The sequence below is a fragment of the Carya illinoinensis genome, chromosome 5, assembly GCF_018687715.1.
Source record: "Carya illinoinensis cultivar Pawnee chromosome 5, C.illinoinensisPawnee_v1, whole genome shotgun sequence".
Lineage (NCBI taxonomy): Eukaryota > Viridiplantae > Streptophyta > Magnoliopsida > Fagales > Juglandaceae > Carya > Carya illinoinensis.
In genome coordinates this window covers 13,887,028-13,910,006 of record NC_056756.1, presented here as the reverse complement: position 1 = coordinate 13,910,006, position 22,979 = coordinate 13,887,028, and the positions used below count along the sequence as shown (strand labels likewise).

The window sequence follows — 22,979 nt, the reverse complement described above, 5'->3', positions numbered from 1 at the left end:
AGAAGTCTATTCGGTATCCCTCCGTTTTTACTTTTTATTCAGGTGGAAGAGGGAGGGAAACTTTGGAGTTTATGCCATCGATATGCCAAGAAATGGATTTTCATACTGCCTTCACTGTCCTTTATTTGCTTGATTAAAGTCTCAAATAAAAAGGGTAAAAACACATAAAAATATATATTTGTTAGTAGAAAAATGATGGATTTTTCACTTATTTAAAGACTCATTTGGTAGCATGTTTAGTCAATAGGAGGATGTTCATTAGTATGGCGTATGACCAGGAATTTCTCAACAAGATTAATCTATTTCTGTTGGATAATGCTATTTTTCATGAGAATGGTTTTAAAAGAAAATCACAAAATACGTCAATTTATGTGACTTGATATAATCAATTTAAGATGAAGAATAATATTGTTTTTTATTTGATATTAAAAAAATAGTTATAATTAAAGCAAATTAGAGAATTATATTTGAATTTACAAATCAAAGAGAGATTTTAGAAAATCGAAATAAAACATCCCCACACCAAAAAGAAAAGAGAATGAAATACGAAAGGTCTAAATGCACCACTTCACATCCCCCCCCCCCCCAAACAACCCAACACCAATTAGATTCTCCATCCTCCGACGTCTATGGCTCTTGCCTCCCTCCTAAACCCCAAGTGCTCGATCAAAGCCTACACCTTTCCTCTATGTGTGTCCTTAATCCCCAACATATCCTCCTCCCTCTTCTCCTCGCTTTGCAGGGGCCACCCGTTCTCGTCACCCCCCGATGCCCCCCCAGTTCCAAAGAAAGTCCCATTCACAGTAACGGCTCATGGGAGGACATGGCAGGATCCTTATCATTGGATGTCCGACACCAACGATCATGATCTTTCCGAATACCTCAGCCGAGAAAACTCTTACGCTGAATCTTTCATGGCTGACACCCACCATCTGCAACGCAAACTGTTCTGTGAGATGACAAGCAGAATGCCCACTACCATTTCCACTCCTCCTGAGCGCTGGGGACCCTGGTTTGTTCATTTTCCACCAACCCATTTCGTTTTTTTGGAGAAGTTCTGTCACTTTATTTCTTTTTGCGAATTTTGTGTTTGAGTGCGTGCGCCAGTGTTTGTTTTTGTGATGACTGGTAATATGTATGTATTATTTTGACTGGTGGGGATGGTTATTGATGCTTCATGGTGTAGAGAATTAAAAACTTTGGATTGTCATGGTCGAGTTCCTAGCGCATGGGTATCAAAAAGCATTAAATAAACGTCGCGTCCTTCCAACCTATGATAACTAGCTTCTTATACCCTCCCCCCTCTTCCCAAAAATAAAAAATAAAATCATAATTTCAGCATTTGAGCAATTAGGACTTGCATTCCCATTGAGCTCCATAAGGAGAATGCGAGACTAATGAAGATGATAGATTAATGCCGCTTTAGATAAGATGCAGTTAGGTTTTCTATATTTCTGCTTCAATATAGTGACTATTCTTTGGCTTCTTTGCTTTTTTTTTTTTTTTCAATTTGCATTTGAGCAGGTTGTATTACCAATACATTCCAGAGGGAAAGGAATACCCGGTTCTTTGTAGGAAGTTAGATACTGAGAGACGTGGCTGGGTGAATACTTTTCTTCACTATGCACGAAGAGCATTTGAAAGCGAGGAATGTTTGTTAGACTGGAATCAAATTGCAGAACAATATGGCAAGCTTCTCTTAACTCTTAGTGAGAAGAGCACTAACATTTTCTTTCTCATGGATATTTGGAAATCGGCTTCCTTTTCATGTACTTATATTTTGTAGTCTACTTATGAAAAAAAATGTACTAATATTAGTCTTAACGTTCTAGCTAGAGTTATTCAAGCTTTCAGATATGCCTTTCAGTCGCTTAGCCCCACAGGCATGGTTCATTTAATCTGTTTGTGTTAAGGCAGATGACATGATTAATGTTTCATCCCAGATTCCTTTGCTCTATTGAAAATAAAAGAATGTAGAGACTTGCATTTTGTTAGAATCACACGTCCATATAAATCTAGCACAGGGAATGGGGTCGTGACTGGTGAAAATCATACCTTGGACCGTGCACTACTATTATTTGGAACACACATTTCATCTAAATTGATTTTGTTATAGATTGCATTCGATTAGTATATTATGTGTGCATGTATGTGTTCCTTTTTCAAAAAAAAAAAAAACTAAAATGTAAATTATATTGGTGTTAAACATTGCAGGTTATGTGCATGTGGGTACATGTCGAATTTCCCCAGACCACAATTTTCTTGCATACACGCTTGATATTACTGGCCATGAACGATTCATGCTTCAAATTAAGGACCTTAGAAGTGGATGCCTTATTTCAAAATTAGCAGTTGATGGGGTTGTCAGCTTGGCATGGGCTCAAGATGGAAATACTCTGTTTTATACGGTATCAGATGATAATCAACGACCTTACAGGCAAGGTGACTATCTTGGATCCTTTTTTCTTGGGGGTCATGATAGTTTCTCACCTTTTTCTTTTTTGTCAGGGTTCTCTGCAGAAGACTAGGATTTCATGATATGGAAGATGTCCCAGTATTTACAGAAAGTGATTCCAGCTATTGTGTGGACATAACAAGCACAAAAGATGGCAAGTTCATAACTGTGAATTCAAACTCAAGGACTTCATCCGAGGAAGGAAATTGCATACTTAATTTTTTGTTTTCCTTTTTGAGCATCTAAATCGAGATTATTCTCATATGATGAGACTCATGTCTTGTTTTATTTATGACAGATTTATTTAATAGATGCTGCAAACCCGCTAGATGGTTTGTGCAGAATTCGTGAGCGTGTTCATGGTGTACAGTATTTTGTGGAACATCACTATGGTTTATTCTATGTTCTTACAAATGCTCCTTTGAATGAGAATAAGGACTTTTCTGATGGAAACTATTACCTGGCAACAAGCCGAGTTGAAGATATACAGTTAGCAAATTGGCAGGTGAGGTTTACTGACCATGATATCTATATTTTCTAATTTACTGTTCAATTGCCTCTATATAGTATCTGTCTACCTCCACCATCTTTGACGTACTTAATTTTTTCCTTTTAGAATGTCATAGTTCCAGGTAAAGATATTAGCATACAGGATATGGACGTTTTTAATGGACATTTGGTGCTTTCTATCAATAAGAAGGGTTCTCCTACATTTTGTTCCATCAATTTACCTATTAATGTTGGTTATAAGGTATATATATTTCTTCTTTATTACATTATACTTTTTTTTTTAATTTATTTTTTATAGCTAATAAGACTTTTATTACCATAAATAGGCAAAGCCCAAGTACACAGGAAGTATACAAGAGGAACTACCTACTTACAGTGGCTAAGAAGAAAGGAAAAACTAGAAAAGCTCCAACATTTCATCACTATTCAATAAAAAAGCCTTAGCCCAAAGAAGAGTTTTAAGAAAAAAACCCCTAATATCTTCCATCGATCGTTTTTTATCTTCAAAACATCTACCGTTCCTTTCAAGCCAAAGACACCACATCAAACACAAAGGGATCATTCTCCAAATGGAAGTGAAAGGAAGACCCTGCCCAGCATGCTTCCAGCTAGCTAGTAAATTCACCACATTCTTTGGCATCACCCAAGAAATACCCGTCCTTCCAAAAATATCATTCCACAAGCTTAAAGGCCACCTCACAGTGTATAAACAAGTGATTAACTGATTCACCGCCTTTCTTACACATAAAACAGCAATCAACAATGCAAAGACCACATTTTCTTAAATTTTCAGTTGTCAGAATTTTGTCATGAGAAACAAGCCAACCGAAGAAAGCAATCTTATTCGGCACTTTGACTTTCCAAATACTTTTCCAGGGGTAATGACTTACACCACGACTAGTTAAGACATTATAATAGGAATGAACAGAAAATCTGAAATTTCTCTCGGGAATCCGCATCAAACTGTCAACACTGCCTTGGACTAACTTCATCCCATATAATCTACAGAGAAGGTCTGAAAATGCAGTAACTTCTCAGTCATTAGCATTTCTCACAAAGTCAACAGTCCATTGCATGCTATTGTTCAAAAAAGAGAGACAATCTGCCACTGTTGCATCTTTTTGCCTTGCAATCGTAAACAGAAAAGGAAATTCATTCTTGAGGGTTAACTCTCCACACCAATGGTCATACAAAAATTGAATTCTTGATCCATCCCCCACCTTAAATTTGACATGTTTAACAAACTCCCCCCACCCCATACGAATAGACTTCCATAATCCCAACCCATGAGCACCTTTTACTTCATTTGTACACCAACTACCCCTCATACCCCCATATTTAGCATCTAGCACATTTTGCCATAAAGCATCTCGTTCTAAGTGATATCTCCATAACCATTTCGCACAAAGGACTTTATTAAACAGCCTCAAGTTACGCACTCCCAAACCACCATATGAAATCAGTTGACATACCTTATCCCATCTCATCAAATGAAATTTCTTTTCCGCCCCTTTACCTCCCCACAAGAAATTCCTATAAATCTTTTCAATTTTCAATGAGACCCCAGCCGGTAAAGGGAAGAGAGAAAGGAAATAAGTTGGAAGATTGCTCAACATACTCTTGATTAATGTAATTCTGCCCCCTTTAGACAAATATATTTTTTTCCAGCTGGCTAATCTTCTCTCAATGTTCTCAATCACACCCTCCCAAATCGAAACTGATTTATGCTTTGCACCTAGAGGAAGACAAGATATGACATAGGCAGTGACAATATTTTACACTCCAGAATATTAGCCAGATCAGCAATATGAGGAGCAGAGCCCACTGGAACAATTTCAGATTTAGATAAGTTCATTCTTAACCCCCAACACAGCTTCAAAACATAACAAGAGAACTCTTAAAGACTGAAGTCGACCTGGATTGACTTCACTGAAAAACAAAGTGTCGTCAACAAAAAGAAGATGTGAAACAATCACACAATTCTGAATATCACGGCCCACTTTTAAACCTGACAAAAAACTTCCTCCCACCGCCGCTTCAATCATTCTACTCAAAGCATCCATTACAAGAATAAAGAGAATAGGAGAAATCGGGCCTCCTTGCCTCAAACCATGAGAACTATTAAAGAAACCAGCCGGGTTACCATTCACGAAAATAGAGAATCTTGGAGTAGAAATACAATGCTTTATCCACATGCGCTACCTCTCACCAAAACCATAACGGCCAAGGAGATACAATAAAAAATCCCAACAAACATGATCAAAAGCCTTCTCCATGTCCAATTTAACCAGGACTCCATATTCGCCCATTTTAATTACAGAATTCTGTAATCCAAACATTCATTTGCTGTTAAAACAAAATCTAGAATTTGTCTACCTCTCATGAAAGCATTTTGAGACTTCAATATAATTTTTCCCATAATAACACTCATCCGATTGGCCAGCACCTTAGAAATGATCTTGTAGACCCCATTAACCAAACTAATTGGCCTAAAATCCCGCATATGAACTGCCCCCACCTTTTTAGGAATCAAGGCTATAAAGTAGTAGCATTGATACTTTTTTCAAACTTCAGAAAAGCATGAAATTCCCGAAATACCTTCATGATGTCTTCCTTTACAATGTTCCAACAAGCTTGAAAGAAAGCCATAGAAAACCCATCCAGGCCTGAAGCCTTGTCTTTAGCCATTCCTTTAACAACATCTAATACTTCATCTTCTTCAAAAACTCCATCCATGCTGCACTTTCAGGGTTGATTACATCAAAAGATAATCCATCTAACTTAGGTCTCCATGAGTAGTCTTCCTTGAACAACTTCTCATAAAAATTACAGCATGTTCCTTGATTGTCTCTTGATCCGAAAGCATGTTTTCACCATCTTGAATAACTTCAATAACATTGTTCCTTCTGTGCAAATTTGCCATTTGGTGAAAAAATTATGTGCACTTGTCACCTTCCTTCAGCCAAAGAACCCTAGATTTCTGCCTCCATGAAATTTCCTCTATTAAAGATAACTTTTTAAGTTCAGCTACCACCTCTTTTTTCCTCTCCAACTCCTCTCCTGAAATAATCCCCAACAACTCCTTTTCCTCCATACATTGCAGCTGAAGTAACAAAAGCTTTTTATTCTTTTCAATGATCCCAAACTCCTCAACATTCCATTTTTTCAGATCTTGTTTAAGGGCTTTAAGTTTACCGGCCAAAACAAAACTCGGAGCGCCTTCAAACAAATATGAAGACCACCACTGCCTCACCCTTTCCACAAAACTCTCATCCTCCAACCACATGTTTTCAAATTTAAAATACCTGCTGCCTCCACTAAGACCCCCACAATCCAGCAAAATAGGAGAGTGATCAGAATATAATCTTGGAAGCCTTTTCTGATCCAAATCTGGAAAACAACTCTCCCAAGAAGTCGAAACCAGAAATCTGTCCAGCCTAGACCAAGACCTTCCATTGGACCATGTAAAATCCCCTCCAACCATTGGTAAATCAATTAATTCTAACTCGAAAATCAGATCAGAGAAATCATTATCGAATTAGTCAAATGAGAATCCCCCACTCTTTCACTAGGGAACCTTTTAACATTGAAATCCCCACCAGAACACCAAGGGAGATCCCAACAACAACAAACACCTGCCATTTCATCCCATAACGCTCTCCTGAAAATCTCCAAATTAGGGCCATATACGCCAGCAAATGCCCATTCCACACCATAATCTACATTCTTAAAATGACACGCCACCATAAAATCTCCCACATAATGATCTATCAACTCCACAACCCTCCTATCCCACATAACAATGATTCCACCTGACGCCCCTTCCACTACTAAATCCACCCACCCCACATAATGACAGCTCCACAAACTCCTAACAATAGATGTGTTAACTGATTTTAACTTGGTTTCCTGGAAACAAATCACATCACCCCTCCATTTATGGATCAAATTCTTCACACGTAGCCGTTTATTAAGAACATTAAGACCCCGTACATTCCATGATAATATCATTGGTTTCATTAATAACTGTTGGAAGCCCTTCCCTTACCTTTATCTCAAAAGGCACTACCTCCCCTTGCATTATAATCGATTGAACAAGACAATCGCTTCAGTTCCCTTTCCTTTTTAGAAGCTGATTTAGCCAAAGCAGGTTGCCTAGCCTCGATAGCTATAAGAAGAGCATGGAATTGCTCCTCATAACCATCACACGTAATTCCTATACACTCCTTTAAATCATCCACCTTCCTTATCAGAAATTTTATAATCCCATTCTATTCCAGGAGGAATAGAATGCAATGGCTCAAGAACCAATTCCTCACCAGTCTCAACCAACTTCTCAAAAACACAGTTCTCAGAACTATCCCCGCCACCAAGAACCATTTGCATCTCTGAAGAATATAGTGGTGTACAAGAATCACCAATGTCACTGATCCCAACAGACTCAAAGGCCTGCTCATTACCTTTGACTTCCTCCACTTCCTTACCCTCTCCCATCTCCACTGCACCCTCAGGACAAAGATAATAAGAAGCCAGGATCTGAATCGAATCCTCTTGAGGATTAACTTGAAGAGAATCCTCCTTAGAAGCCTCAGAAACAAAGGAGACTGACTTCCCTACCTTCGCCGGAATTCTAGCCGTCGCAGGGATACCCTCGCAAGAAACTACTGCCATTGTCGACCCTTTCTGTGCAAGAGACCCAACCCTCAGAGCCTCATTTGAGCTAGGCGAGCCATCCGCCATTATCGGGATTTTCGAAGGAGAAATGAGATTCCGATGACAGACTGGACGCCAGAACCCCCACGGCAGAATCCCCCGCCATCGATGACCCACTCTTTGAACTCTGACCAATTGAAGGAGCTGCCAAAGCCTTGGACTGGGCATCCACACTACCCAGGCCCTTTGAAGAACATTGCCTGTTAGGAGACTTTTTGATCCATTGTTCTGAAATGTTTACTGGGCCGCAGCCCAATCCATCTCCTATGCTACTCAATAGCCCAACAGACTTTCCTTAACATCCTTTACATCTTTAACACCTGAAATGACTTGGCCCAAGTACATCTTTATTACATTATACTTCACCAGTAGAAATGTGAAAAGTAAAGATTGATATTATTTTATCTGTGTTTTGCCTTGTATACTCTACTTTTGAAGGCTATTTTGTTATAGTCAACATCTCCCTGAATGTGTGAATGTGTGTGTGTGTGTGTGTGTGTGAGAGAGAGAGAGAGAGAGAGAGAGAGAGAGAGAGAGAGAGAGAGAGAGAGAGAGAGTAAATTTGAAAGATGAAACGTATAAAGAATTAGTATGTTACTAAACTGTTATATCTCACACTGCATCTTTTCATGTAGGTCTAGTTCCATTTTTACCAAAAACCTTCAAGTAGAAATCTTTGTTGCAGAACAAAACAAATATCAGATAGCTGAGAAAAAAAAGAAGGAAAAAAAATAAGATAGGAAATTGTAAATGTTAGAGAAAAAAATTAGATTTTCCACCAACTGGGCAGAATTCATCATGCAGAGCAATCTTATGTCAGTAACAGGAATTTCTGCATTTACTAATGATGATCAACATAGCCACTGAACTATTAATACCTTCACTACTGTTTTGATGATAAGTATTTTAGCAAGCCATGCGATATGTTTTACATCATATTCTTTTTTATTTAAAAGTAAAAAGGAATTTTATTGAATGAATGTAATAGGCGAACCCCATGTACACAGGAAGTATGCAAAAGAAACACCTAGTTACATTCTACAAAGCAGAAGAAAAAGAAAACAGAAAATCATGAGCAGAAGCTCCATCAAGTCCTATGGTAGAAAAACATTGTAATAAAGTAAATACAAAGAGACTTCCCAAACTTCCTCCAAGGTGAGCTCCTTATCATTGAAGCATCGCTCGTTCCTTTCCCACCAAATACACCACGAGGCACAAAGGAACCATCTTCCATGCCACAACTACTTGTTTAGAACTACGAAGCCCCATCCAACATGCAAGCAAATCCACTACTGTCCTCAGCATCACCCAAACCAGACCAACTCTACTAAAAATTCCATCTCATAATGCCTTAGCCACCTCACAATGCAAAAGTAAATGATCCACCAATTCTCCATACTTCTTACACATAAAACACCATTCCATAATAACAAAGCCCCTCTTTCTCAAATTATCAATCGTCAAAATATTTCCAAGTGAAGCTGTCCAAATCAAGAATGCAACTGTGGAAGGCACATGAGACCTCCAAATGCACTTCCAAGGAAAAAAAATACACTGCTGAACAGTCAATACCTTGTAATAAGACCAAACAGAGAGTTTTTTGCTGCCCGTATGATTCCAAAACATTTTATCCCTCTCATCGCCCCCAATCCACAGGGAATAAAGGAAGCAGAAAAAATCAGACACCTCATCAAGTTCCCAATCCTGAACAGCTCTCGTAAAACTAACATCCCACTACAAAATTCCATTCGAAATTACATCATAATCATATTCTTGTTATAAAAACAACAGATATGTCATACAGATCTGTGCATGCTAATGATAAATTAGTGCTCTCACTCATTATCAATATATAGGGGTACATAAGGGAAGAACCAAAGAATATTTAGTGGATTAAAAAGTGTAAAATGTGCATCCTTGTAGCTGTGTTAGTAATTGTAGTCAATATACTTGTCATCGGCACACTGGATCAATACAAATGCTTGACTTTTCCCTTCTCTCGGTGTTTCTAGTTTCCGTTTCAGATTGTATCATGGTTGGTTCGATTTTAACATGTAAATTCTTTTACAAATACATAAAATAATAAAACTATCTTTTGCTTCTTTCATATACAAAAGTATTTTTACTCATTTTATATTCACTTTGAATTGGTTTGCAGGAACAGTTGGAGATTGGGAATCTTAATCCATGGTATTTCCCTTTACCTGCAAATCCATGCAGTGTAATTCCAGGTTCAAACCATGACTTCATGAGCTCAGTATATCGCGTGGTGGTTTCTTCACTAGTGGTATGACTTCTAATAAGCATGGTTATGAAATCATCATACTCTCTCTCTCTCTCTCTCTCTCTCTCTCTCTCTCTCTCTCTCTCTCTCTCTCTCTCTCTATATATATATATAGTGATTCACTGTATAGAAAGGTTAGTAGAATATTTATAGTACTTCCAGGCAGTGCCTGGCCATTTGGGTGATCATGTGCCATGGACACAATTTCCTTTTAGAGTTCGGTCTTCATTATGTTGCAAGGAATGATAAGGTGTAACCCAATAATTCTAAGGTCGAGATATTAATAATTTCTATTGGGCCTAAATTATATTTAATGTGCCATATTGGATAAGCTCACTAGTGATAAATTATTAATGTTAATTAGGAGTTTTAATTAGGCTCAATAACTAGGTTAAATCTCATTTATTATTTATTGAATGAGTTAGACTCCTTTTAAAATTTAAAGATCGGCCATTAGAAATTTATTTCAATTTAAAATCATCACTGATTGAAGTCCCCTACGCAATCTCAGTCACTACGAATCCTTCATTGAATGAACTATAGATCGTGTTTTTAAATTCAAACTCTCTTCTTGAATGATTGTGACCGAGTCAAACTTAAACTCGAACTCGAACTTGTTGGCATTCTATTCCAATAGGGATATAACTTTGCAATTCATCTTCATGTTAAAACTCTTTAACCGAGTTCAACTCAAACTGGTCATCACCCTCTCCCAAATATTTCTATAAATATTTCACTTCCGCGCGTTATTTAGAAAAAACCATAGAACTCCTAGTTCAGCACCATGATCGCTTTTGTGTCAGAAATTTTAGGAAGCAACACTACAAAGTAAGTAGTTTGATCATAAATTAGGATTAACATACGTTAACTAGTTATATATATTATAATTTTAAAGTCGGTTCTTTCGAAGTTATTGTTTATGTACCACGCATGTCATGATATTTGCAAGCACGTCATTCATTATGTTTCATTCTGCATATTATAGTTATGTATGTATTATGCATCTCACGCTGCATAAGACACGTAAGTTCTCATAAGATCAAGTATAAGATAAGTTCAGAATAGTTAATCAGATGGCTATTCAGATGTGTGGTACCACTACAATTTCAGGGTGGGTGTGCAAGTCATGGACTCAAGTGTGGTCCACCGTAGTACGCTAGAGTATTGCAAAGTTGGCTTTCTTTGCTGCAGCAGGAGAAGTTAGTGCACAACCTTAACCTTGCACACAAGGTTAAGTATGTTGGCCAGCTAGATAAGTCAAATAAATCAAATCAGTTAGTTAATTAAGATAAATCAATCATATGCATAGCATAAGCATCAGCATGATCAGACATGATTTTAAGTTCTCAGCATTAAATGTTTTATGAAAAACCTTATGTTAAGTATGTTTATGTTATAATGGGTTTCTTATTGAATCATCGACTTATTTAAGTTTTTTATGTTTTTAAACCACCCCAGATCAAAATATCTATGAAGGTAGAGTTGCAGGACGGGACTTAGTCCAGGGAGGCTTGACAATGGCCTAAATCCTGTACAGAGATTTTAAGTCATGATTTTTATGAGATAGATTTTGAGAAATTTAATAAATACTTCCATGCATTCTCATTTATGATTTTAGTATTTTAATTCATAACAACTTTATTTATTATAAATAATCTTTGTAATTGGCGCTTCCCTCAAAATAAAAGAAAATAGTTTTAAGTCAAGGTTTAGTGGTAGCACTCTAGCTCTCGAGAATTTTTAAAAGTGACTTTATTATTAACCAAGGGGAGCGGGGTGTTACACAAGGATAATTATCTCACCCCGCAAAAAAATAAAAAATAAAAAATAAATAAAATAAAATAAAATAAAAAAATAAAAAGAGGTAAAAAGAGTTGACAGGGAAAATAACCCCCCACTTTCCTCAAGTAAATATGGGTTTATACTGATTGCTACATCACTTTCTTTTTCTGATCTAGTCAATTTCATCTCTGCTACAGATGAAATTCTGTGTTCTAGCAACCTATCAAAAAAAAAAAAAAAATTCTGTGTTCTAGCACTTAAACAGTAAGTGTAGGTTTCATTCTGGATCACCATTTGTATATGTAGAAATTATCTTTTTCGGGTCTAGTTTGACGACAAGAGAGCTGAGAATCCTCTTCAGATGCTTGATTATGGTTATAAATCTTTGTCTACTGTTTTGTGCTGTGTTTAAATTGCAATTTAAATTGCGGAATAAACAACAATTTCTTTACAAAACTTTGATTGGTAAACTGTCGGAGTTCAATGGATCTGACATAGTCTGCTTCAATATTCTATGACTCTTCCCCACACCCAAATAAGTGTATGTCAATTAAGTAGGAAACCTTGTGGATTTATAATTCTACCACTTTCTGATGCTTTTGGACTAGACAATTCTACAATTTGCTGATGCTTTTGGGTTAGGCATTATATATGTTGCCCAGATAACTAACACAAGAGGGGGGGTGAATTGAGTTGTATTAAAAAAAATAATAATTATAAATTAATATATAATATAAAATATAAACAAAATATGAAATAACAATAAATATAAAGAGTAAGGGTAAGAGAGAAGCAAACTCAGTATGTTAACGAGGTTCGGCCCCACTGCCTACGTCCTCGCCTCAAGCTACCCCTTGAGGATTCCCAAATTCACTATTCAACCTCCTTCAGGTGGAGATAGAAACCTATTACACCTTTGAACAACACCGCTACAAAAGATCCGTATAGAACACCCTCTACACTTGCAATCACCTTACACGTGGTGATTCAACTATTCCCCGTGTAGAATACTTTCTACACGCACAAGGGTTATATACACCCTTTTTCTGATACAAAAGCTGATAGTGGGTAGGTTATCAGAAAACACTCCTCAATGAATGAAATAAGAACAATACAGCGCAAACTATATCTCTCAAAATGAATAAGGATTAAGGCTCAATGCTTAGAGAAGAGAGAATGAAAGCTTTGAATGAATGTTGTATGCTCTTGGTGTTGTGAATGTGAAGCTCTCAAATGATCTATTTATAGGCATATGAGACTTCATATTCAAATTTAAAAAGATTCACATGTCAAAGACAACATCATTCATTTTTTCAAAAAAATCAAACCTAATCTTTTACTTTTGGCATATGACAAAATGAGCACACTTTCCTTTTCAAAAAATTCAAACCTAATCTTTTACTTTTTGCATATGACAAAATGAGCACACTTTATTTTTCAAATTTTTCAAACAAAATCATCTACCTTTTGTATAAGTCTAAAAAAGCATCAATCACTTTTGAAAATATTCAAATAAAACATGCACATGTGAAAGATGACAATCAATCATCTTTAATATTTTCAAAGTTCAACCCTTTAATCAAGGCATGCACATGCAAAAGATGACAATCAATCATCTTTCAAAATTTTCAAATTTAATTTTCAAAAATATTCATGCACATGTGGAAAATGTATTTTAATGCTTTATGATAAAATATTAATTTTGAGCATTAATCCTAATTTCGAATTTTGAAGAGATTTACAACATTACTCTATAATTTTAATGTGAACTTGTTCCCTTCTTGCTCATACTTGTTTCCTTGATGTGCTTGACTCCATTGTGTAGACAACTTGAGCTTGAGACTTCTTTATTCTTTGAATTCATTTGTTATCATCAAAATCCATGTGTAAATATATAATTACACAAAACTTGAAATCTTGGGTTCAACAATATATATATTATGGGAATGGGGGAAAATAGTATATGTGTGTATTTTCTTCAGTAAAATGATGGGATGGAAATAGAAATAAAAAGGAAATCAAAGGTTACAACCTGTCCTCTACACTCTACAGTTGCATATGCGAATGAGTATGTGCTCCTTGTTTTTGACGTGTAAAATCCCTTCTTTTGGAATACACAGATGCCCGATGTGATTGTTGATTACGACGTGTCAAGACATCTATACTTGATTGTGCAGCAAGATGAAGTGAGAAATGTTTCTGGTAATTTACCAGCTTACAAGCTTGATACAGTTTTTTCACAGAAGGATGAAGAAAATATCCAGAATTTTGAATCACAAAGATGGAAAGACTTTTCCAGTATATACCATTGTGAAAGGAAGGAAGTTGTTTCCTGTGATGGCGTCAGGATTCCTCTGACCATTCTGTACTCTCAAAAATCCTGGCAGAAGGGCCTGTCTCCTGGAGTTTTACATGGCTATGGAGCATATGGGGAAACTTTAGAAAAAAGCTGGTGTGCAGACCACATGATTTTACTTGATCGTGGTTGGGTGTTGGCATTTGCTGATGTGAGGTTGGTTCTGCATCAAGTTTTTTCCACTTCACATTGATCGCAGCAGCATATGTTTGAGTGCTATTTAGACTTAAATTGTGAGATTGAATATTTTTCACATGAGATGCCACTCGATAGCTGTCTTTGCTGAAATCAGGTGTGTGACATTGCTTCTGATTCTTTACATGCATTTGTTTGATGCAAGAAGTTTTCTATGGGCAGGGGTGGTGGCGGTGGTGATTCTTCCTGGCACAAGTCTGGCAGTGGTTTACACAAAAAGAATTCTGTGTATGACTTTGGATCATGTGCCAAATACTTGGTTGATGAGGGTTTCGTTCACAGAGATCGGCTTGGTGCTGTTGGATACAGTGCAGGATGTTTAGTTGTAGGGGCGACTATCAATATGTACCCAACTCTCTTTTGTGCTGCCATTTTGAAGGTTAGACATTTAAGCGAAATATTTTACCATGCATTTGTTAGTGTTCTCAGTGAATTGTTTTATTTTATGTCAGTTTTATTCTTTAGTTTCTTATGCCCTGTAAGATTAATAAGATGTAAAGAATGCTAACTTCCAAAGTTTAAATTAATTAGTTTTTGAATAATATATATTAGTTTTTTAATAATAATTAGTTTTTGAATAACATATGAGTTGATGATCTGTTGTGCTAATTTGTCTGCGAAAGTGAGAAGCAACCGTTGCTGTGTTATTATGAGGCATTTCTTTAACATAGTTGCTTTGGTGATTCATGGTATTTTGTACATTGGAATCATTAGTTTTTCTTCTTGTTAAATTTTTGGTACTGATGTTTGGTAAAATTTTCTTACAGGTTCCATTTCTTGATATATGCAACACATTGTTGGATCCTAATTTGCCTCTCACCTTACTGGATTATGAAGAATTTGGGAATCCTCGGATTCAGTCCCAATTTGAGTCTATTTTGAGTTACTCTCCTTATGATAACATTACACGTGACGCTTGTTATCCTTCAATGCTCATTACAGCATCATTTAATGACTCGAGGCAAATTGATATCTGCTTTTTGTTATCAATAATTATATGCATGCTTATGTGTGTACGTAAATCTTCTCCCTTCTTTATGCATGCATTCGTTATTTTTCATTCTCAGGGTGGGAGTTTGGGAAGCTGCAAAATGGGTGGCTCAAGTACGAGAAAGTACATGTTCTGACTGTTCTCGTGCAGTCATTCTGAAGACTAATATGACTGGAGGACATTTTGGGGAAGGTGGACGCTATAGTCAATGCGAGGAAACGGCTTACGATTATGCTTTCCTGATGAAAGTTCTATCCAATGCTAAATAAACAAGACATGCTTTGTGGAAAAGCCGTCTAATTCAATTGGAAAATTATGCAAAAGTTCAGGTTCTTTATATCACCATATGAGTGAACAAGATTCTGGCTTCTTGGATACTGATGAGGGAACAACGAAAAGACTTTCCTCTGTACAAGGTAGACGTCTTCTCCTTGCTTTTTAACTTGTATGGTTTTAAATTCTTTATCCTTTATTTTCTGCTCTTTCTTTGTATTATGCAGGTTTAAATAATTTTGTTCTGTTTTGATTTCAGGTTTGGAACCCCCTCATCCATACTGGCACTGCGCTTCAATTTTCATCTTGAAATTCAAATGGTTCAAAATGATTAAGAGCATTCCTTGTGGGGACTAATGGTACTTGAAAATCATTAATTTTGCTTAGAAAAAGATGAAGATGACTAATTAAGTCGTGAGTGGCTCTCTCCTTTTTCCACAATTTTATTTTGTAGAAGGGTTGCATCCTTCATTGTCTTACATGATTAAGGGATTGTTTAGATTCAAAGAAAAGATAAGATGGTTTTAGAAGAAAGTTGAATGAAATATTGTGAAAATATTATTTTATAATATTGTTGTTGTTTAAGGATTTAAAAAAAAAAATTGAATTGTTTACTATATTTTGTTAGAGAATTTGAAAAAATTATAATGATGAGATGAAATGAAATACTAAATCCGAACAAGCTCCGAGTGAAATTTTACCTTATTTATTAATTGCTTCTATGGATTGAATCATTTATTCAAATAAAACGCTTATATTTTAATTCCTACCAATAATCTTGATGGCTCCTGGTTTCGTTCGTAATCGTATTGCACCATATCCTGTTCTTCTTCCAGAAAGAATGGAATGCATAGCAACCTCACTAATCTTTACTAGTTTTCAACCAACCTATGTACTGGAAAAATAGCTAGCAGATGGCTCCATTTTGACACATTATATTGTTTATGTTACAATGAGAGTAAAGGGATTGGCATCACTCGAATCGATTCATAGAAGGAAGTCAGTCCCGAAGAAGTTTATAATTCATGGAACAATCTGGACAAGTCCCATGAAATAGTGTTAAAGCCCAACATAACTAGACACACAGCATGTATATACAATAGCCAGGAGATATCATAAAACAGTAGAAAATAAACTAGTAAAACCTAGGAGACTCATGGAATACCCATGCTGATTTGATTTCATGTCTTCAGCCGCTTCTGAGCTTGATCCGAGTCCTCTCTGCTGCTGCCTGCATCTCTTAGATGTGCCATTTCTTGATGGCTAGAAGGGGGGTTCTCGTGATCCTGGAAAATCAGAGAATGATTACGTTACAGACAGTTCTTTGTAACAACAAACTGTTACATCTTGACAGCCAAAACTTGGCTTTGAAAAATGCCACTGAGAACAGAAAAAACAAGTCCAGTTGCACGAGAAGCATGGACTTCTAGAAATTTTGGTTGAGTCATGCTAGATCTTATCGACAAACTGCATGGAATGTGCACGGACAAAGGCAAACATATTAATTTTATTTTGCCTTTGTCCATGCCCATTCTGCGTATCCGTCTGTATACTGTAATTCCGGCAATCAAGAGAGGAAGGGATGACATTGAACCATTAACCCTTGCTTAACCAACTCTCCAGATAAAAACTAACTGCCTGATTCATACCTTTGGAATGGAAATTCCAGAAGTCATGCCCCTGTTTGCTCGCTTCCCAAGATCAATCTGCACTGAGATGCTGGCATGTGACAGATCCACCCGTGCACTCTGCAGTGCTTGTGTCAAAGCGTTCAACAGCCTGGCCAGCAGGAAAACCAATCTATTATCCGCTTATACTTTAGCACCCAAACCTATTAAAAGGCTTTGAGCAAAATGATGTAAACATATGCCATCAGAACCAGATGATGTGTTAGGCAAGCCATAAAATATTTCTAAAATAGGAAAAATAATAAATAAAAAAACTCTTGCTTGCCCAGCGGGATCTTAGCTCTAATCTGTCAGCCATGCCTAGCCAAATACTAAGAGCAGTCTATGAATCTCCAAACAGAAATGAACAGAATTATGATGATTTCAAAAATACTCAGAGAGAGAACAAAGAAATGATTGGATACATAAGAAATGGACTGTATAAAAACTTCTACATTTCATCTGATACATTTAGTCTGATATCATTGGATGAAGAAGCAGCAATGGAGACAAGACACAATTCAAAGCCTTCCAACGATTTCATTCAAATCTAGAAATGAATAACTTATGAGGAAAGATCAAAGCATTGCCAAAACAGCCTAATTGCAAATCTGATAATACGAGAACAATGCAACAAAAACAACCGAAACATCATCTATGGAAAATTGGGGCTGAAAACATTTATCGACGTTCCATCTTTGACTTATATACCATAACGAGAAAACAGATTCTTGGATCCAATTCAACTCAATATTACCCCAACATTTATAAACTCAAGTCACAAACTTCTCCAAACCAACTCAACACATAACAAGCCAAACATATTGACCGGACCATACAACTTCAAAACAGGTGACATATATGAGCCTTTAAAACATTACTGAGACTTGAAATGGGTGATCAGTTTCTTCATATCCTGAGTAAAGAGTGCTAAAGGAACTATCTCCCCCAAGGGAAACCTTACGAAAATAGCTGACTTCCATTGATGAAAGATGTAAATCCATTGAAAAATTAGAAAAGGCGCGTCCAGCCAAATGGTTGTTACTGTTGCTACAGTATGATTCATTGGTTTAACTGAGTAGCTAAATAAAACAGATAAGACTTTCCTCCGTATCAAGTTGACATATCTCCACAGTTGAACAGTCCCCCCATATGGATACTGCATGGGACTGCAAGCCCTGCAAGCCTAAAGTTAACTATTTTGTTCAAAGGTCTCCTGGGGTAGTTTTCCCTATTCAAAAAATTCACAACCAAGTTTAACGAGCTAGCAAAGCCATGTACAAGGTATATGCCTTGATGGAACTGTACTGTAGTTTCTTAGAACCTAAGTCATGCATCATAACTGAGACAAGCATAAGGGTACAATAACTCAATAGAGAATAGCAAACATTATAGGACTATATCTAGTCGTCATCAAAATATAAAGCTGGCATGCCCAATATTCCAAAATGTCAAGAAGACTCATTGCTATAGGGGAAAAAACTAAACAATAAATTCCATAAGTTTGTAAATTACCCACCCATGAGAGTAAACACTCGAGATGCTAATTGTTCCTCCTTCAATTATCAGGTCCTGTTGGTTCAGTGTTTCACAGGTCATGGGAAACTCAGCTGAATGTGCATCAGAAACCGGTCCCTGAAGAGGAAGGGCTAGCACACCATCACCTCTGACAGAAGGAGGCATGTTTGCCTGCAGAGCCATGGGCAAAGTTGATCCTTTGGTGGCAAACTCAGGTTGCCGATCAATTGGTTTGCAGGTGATATCCCTGCTAGGATCAGATTCTGTAGGTTTCTGTGTGCTTGTAAGCATAGTTGGGGTCATAGAGACATTATTCTCATCAAACTTCCCAGGAAATGTTGATCCCAGACTAGAGCCATTGTTTATTGTTTGCGGGTGACCAACAAAACTCTGAACACGCCAGTGACTATTTCTCTGTTTCAAGCAGGCAAGCAAACAAGTTATAACAGTGATAAGAAATCTGAGAGGCAGATAAGCTTCCCATTCAAATGCATTCCCCAATTCCTCTTCGACACTAGTAAACTTCCATTAACAGTAACGAAAAAGAAGAACTACTAATTAACTGGAACAAATCACCACTTAAATCAGGTAATAAATGCCAGATAAATTCAGCATATCTCGGGGGTAAATCAATTGGAACACAAAGTTTCAGATTTGATGCTTTCATTTCACCATGGTGTGGGTGGGTGGGTGGTGGGTGGGGTGTGTGTGTTCATCGGAGAGAGAGTTGTTATCTTGGCAGATATAGCTATTATACAAGGGACCAAAATTCAAAACAAATCTATATGGGTTATGATTTTCTAGACAAAAATTACATATATTTTACGATTTAAATATTAAAAAAATGAAAACCATATATTTAACAAAAGTGAAAAAGGTTATTATTCACCAGAGCATTACATCATCCTTTATCAAACAGTCCATGCAACTAAAGGTGCTTCATATATCAGCCACAATACCAGAGGCTTCTTTTAACTTGACTAATGCAGAGATACTTAGAAAAAAAAATTGATTAATGCAGAGATAAATCACATTTCAAAAAGTACAAAGACACAAACATGTGAGAATTCAACTAAATACATGCATGAAGGTCAACGTTACACATAAACATAGAGTAAAGCTGTAAGGAATTTACCCACGGCATCAACTTCGTGGGCTCGGAACTCCATCCTTGGCAAGAACCCTCATACTTTTGTAACTTTTCTTGTAAATATTGAACATAATCAATCACCTGCAAGGGAGTATTGATCTCAGTTATTTAATCACAATAAGTAACAACTAATTTTAACAACTGAGTAAAATAGTTCATTCACTTGGAGGGACAAAAAAAAAGAGTAATATCTCATTCACTAAAAAGTACCTCCAATAGGAACGATGCTGTATCTCTCTTTTGATCACTATGGGGTACAAGATCTCTCAATATCTGGAATCTGAAAGACAAAAATAACATGTAAAATATATGTATACTACCAGTTCAAACATCTCAAAATCTCTCAAAAACCCAGCCTCGAATTCCCAAAAACTATTGGATAAAAACTTGAAACTTGACCACTTTGGCATGTAACTATGGTTGGTCTGATGCCACCCCACAACAATGTACAGTTTTCACTCAATCAAGCTTTGCAAGTAGTACTTCCTTTTTCTCTAACTCAAGCCACAATATTCGAAGCGAGTTCGAAGATCTATCTGAGCTGGCCTGACTCAGATAGATTAAGAAGAATATAAATAGAAACGCATGCTCAAAACCTTCAATTTTATTGACAAACATTCATAGAACAACATAAAAGTTTTGCCAAAGAAGAGGGACAGCAATTCAAGCTTTCAAAAGATTATGGGGTCTTCTTAGAGATTAAAGAAAAGGCATTCGATCTTGATTATAAGAGATCAAGAAAAGCTTCAATAGTTTGGAGAGTTGTCAAAGGCCTTACATTTTCTTTGCAGTTCTTGCCAGTGAACAAGATAAATGAAAAAAGGCATCATCCGTCACCTGATTATGACATGGTACTGACAATTGATGAAATATGGCACCATGAACAAGAAGACAGACTTTCATGCAGGCACAGTCTGTCACAGACTTATAGTCTTTTAATCCATTTCTCTCACTCAGATCTCAAACAAATTAAAGAGCATGTAATTATGAAGATAATGACATCAACAACAAACTTACATAAAACTATAAAGCCTTATGATATGTAAAAACGATGTTTGTGTATTACAATCATTCTACAGCAGACAGCCCACTATCAGTCCTAGACTACCCCCAACAAAAACTCCAATGGTGTGCCTCATTTTAATATTAGATATTCACAATGCAGGCATAGACATGCACAAAAAACACTTCATAAGAGGGTAAGGCAGCTAATTTCATTACTGCCAAAAGGGCCTAACATTCAAAAAATATATAGCAACTGTTATCATAACAGATGGCCCTTAAATTTACAGTTATTAAACCTTACTGGACAACTTTTTGGTAGCAGTCAAGCATACCTCTCGTTGATTTTGCTCCTTCTTCTCTGCTCTGTGACTGAATGCTTTGATCGTATCGCAGTAGCCTTGTCATTGTCCTTAGCATCTAGTTTCATAATCAAAATCCCAATATAAGGATTACAAAATTCGAAGGCCAAAAAAAGGCACCCATTAGCCAAGCCCAGCATTCCCAAAAATTAGGATTGAGGCCTCAAAAATAATAATGCAAGAAAATATAAAAATTATCCTTTTCCAAAAGAATTAAGAACAAACATCCTCCGGGAAAGTAAAATCCTACGACCCGAGTTTTAAGAGAGAAACGCCTAGACACACACTCACACAAAATCAACTTTAGCCCAGAAAATATTGCACCATGCTTAGCTTCAAAACAAACTGTAAGGACCTCCCAGAACTGGATCTAACATAATAAATGCTACATCAAGGCGAAAAAATAAACAAAAGGGATGTCTAGATGTGAGAGAAACCTCTGTTGCTGGTGTTGTCTTTATCATTGGAAGAAGTTCCGTCCTTCTTGGAGCTGAACTCTTCTTCCTCGTACTCGTCTTCCTGATTACCCTTTCCTGTTCTCATTCTTCTTTATTACGAGAAACAGGAAAAAACAATAATTCTTCCCTGCTCAGATGTTCTCTCTGACTCTGAAAAATACACAAAACGGGGAAAAAAAAAAGGATAAGATAAACCCGTCAGATGCGTTGTGAACGATGACGTAAAGGAAGAAGAAATAGAAATTGGAATAAGCATGATCCGAAAGTGAGGTAATAGGAGAAGAGTTTAACTTCGAAGGATTGACTATCGGAGATTTGAAAGTGAGACGTGAGTGGGTTGTTCTAATTCGCTGGATTTTTCCGGCCAGCGGTGGTAACGGTTAAGCTACACCTCCGGCTCCCTGATATAGGTCAGCATGACGCATTGCGGGAGGAATGGATGTTAAGTATGTTCACGTGCTTCCCGTGACTCACTTATAACTCGAGCCCTTCTACCCTTTTTTTTATACTTGCCTTTTGTATTTTTTTTTTTGGGATTAAAATCACATGTTTTTTGTATTTTAGTTATTAAAGTAAGAGTAATGCCACGTGTATATTATAATTATAGAAACAGGTTCAAAAGGTCAAAAATGGAACACTCACAAAGTTGGTACCAATTTCTTTCTTTGTGAATTGATCTGTATCAAATTAAACTTGTGAATAATGTTATGTATAATTGTAAAATATATAAATATTGTGTAATTATTTTAAAAAAAAATAGGATTCATAATTAAAAAATTAATTTTTTTTATATAAATTCCGTATTAATTCATTTTTTAAAATATGCACGACGCTTATATAACCACGACTGTAAATATCATTTCTTATTTGAAATGTCCCAAACAGTATATTTTTTTATACATTTTTTTAATCATTATAAGCATTTTTAAAAAAATTAAAAAAAAAAAAGATTCATTCGAGATAAATAGCATTTCTCTTTTTATTATATCTAAAACTGTTAGTATATTTATCATTTTTCTTAAAATAAATCATAAGTTTTCAGAAAGTATAAAATGGGTTTGTACACAATGAAGAATATTATCAAATTTGTTGATGAATCATTGAAGTAACGATATCGATACAAATTGTCAATGATCATTCATATAACAGCCAAATTGTCAATGATCATTAATTTGTTGATGAACCCATAGCAAACTCCAAACCGCCACACGACACCAATTCCGTCGCCGCCACACAAAGTTTCGTTACTCCCTAAGTTCCCTC

General features: G+C 36.4%; 2 protein-coding genes across 3 annotated transcripts; one reads left to right on the top strand and one right to left on the bottom strand.

The window, feature by feature from the left end:
- Window positions 1-566: 566 nt before the first annotated feature.
- LOC122309430 (protease 2) lies at window positions 567-16,128 on the top strand. 2 transcript variants are annotated; one of them, XM_043122916.1, is made up of 12 exons: window positions 567-1,012; window positions 1,525-1,688; window positions 2,215-2,437; window positions 2,509-2,653; window positions 2,754-2,960; window positions 3,072-3,206; window positions 9,837-9,965; window positions 13,865-14,256; window positions 14,458-14,674; window positions 15,063-15,256; window positions 15,363-15,702; window positions 15,819-16,128. In XM_043122916.1, the coding sequence occupies exons 1-11, from the start codon at window positions 630-632 to the stop codon at window positions 15,553-15,555; spliced, it is 2,382 nt and encodes a 793-aa protein (XP_042978850.1). In that variant the 5' UTR covers window positions 567-629; the 3' UTR covers window positions 15,556-15,702; window positions 15,819-16,128. The 2 variants fall into 2 exon arrangements, with proteins under 2 accessions (XP_042978850.1, XP_042978851.1); XM_043122917.1 differs by lacking the exon at window positions 3,072-3,206.
- A 398-nt stretch (window positions 16,129-16,526) lies between these two features.
- Window positions 16,527-22,189, bottom strand: LOC122309431 (transcription factor BIM2-like). Its single transcript, XM_043122918.1, has 8 exons — window positions 22,008-22,189; window positions 21,696-21,866; window positions 21,232-21,316; window positions 20,105-20,174; window positions 19,880-19,975; window positions 18,746-19,158; window positions 17,209-17,338; window positions 16,527-16,845 (listed from the first exon to the last, which is right to left on the bottom strand). The coding sequence occupies exons 2-8, from the start codon at window positions 21,799-21,801 to the stop codon at window positions 16,741-16,743; spliced, it is 1,005 nt and encodes a 334-aa protein (XP_042978852.1). The 5' UTR covers window positions 21,802-21,866; window positions 22,008-22,189; the 3' UTR covers window positions 16,527-16,740.
- Between the last annotated feature and the right edge of the window lie 790 nt (window positions 22,190-22,979).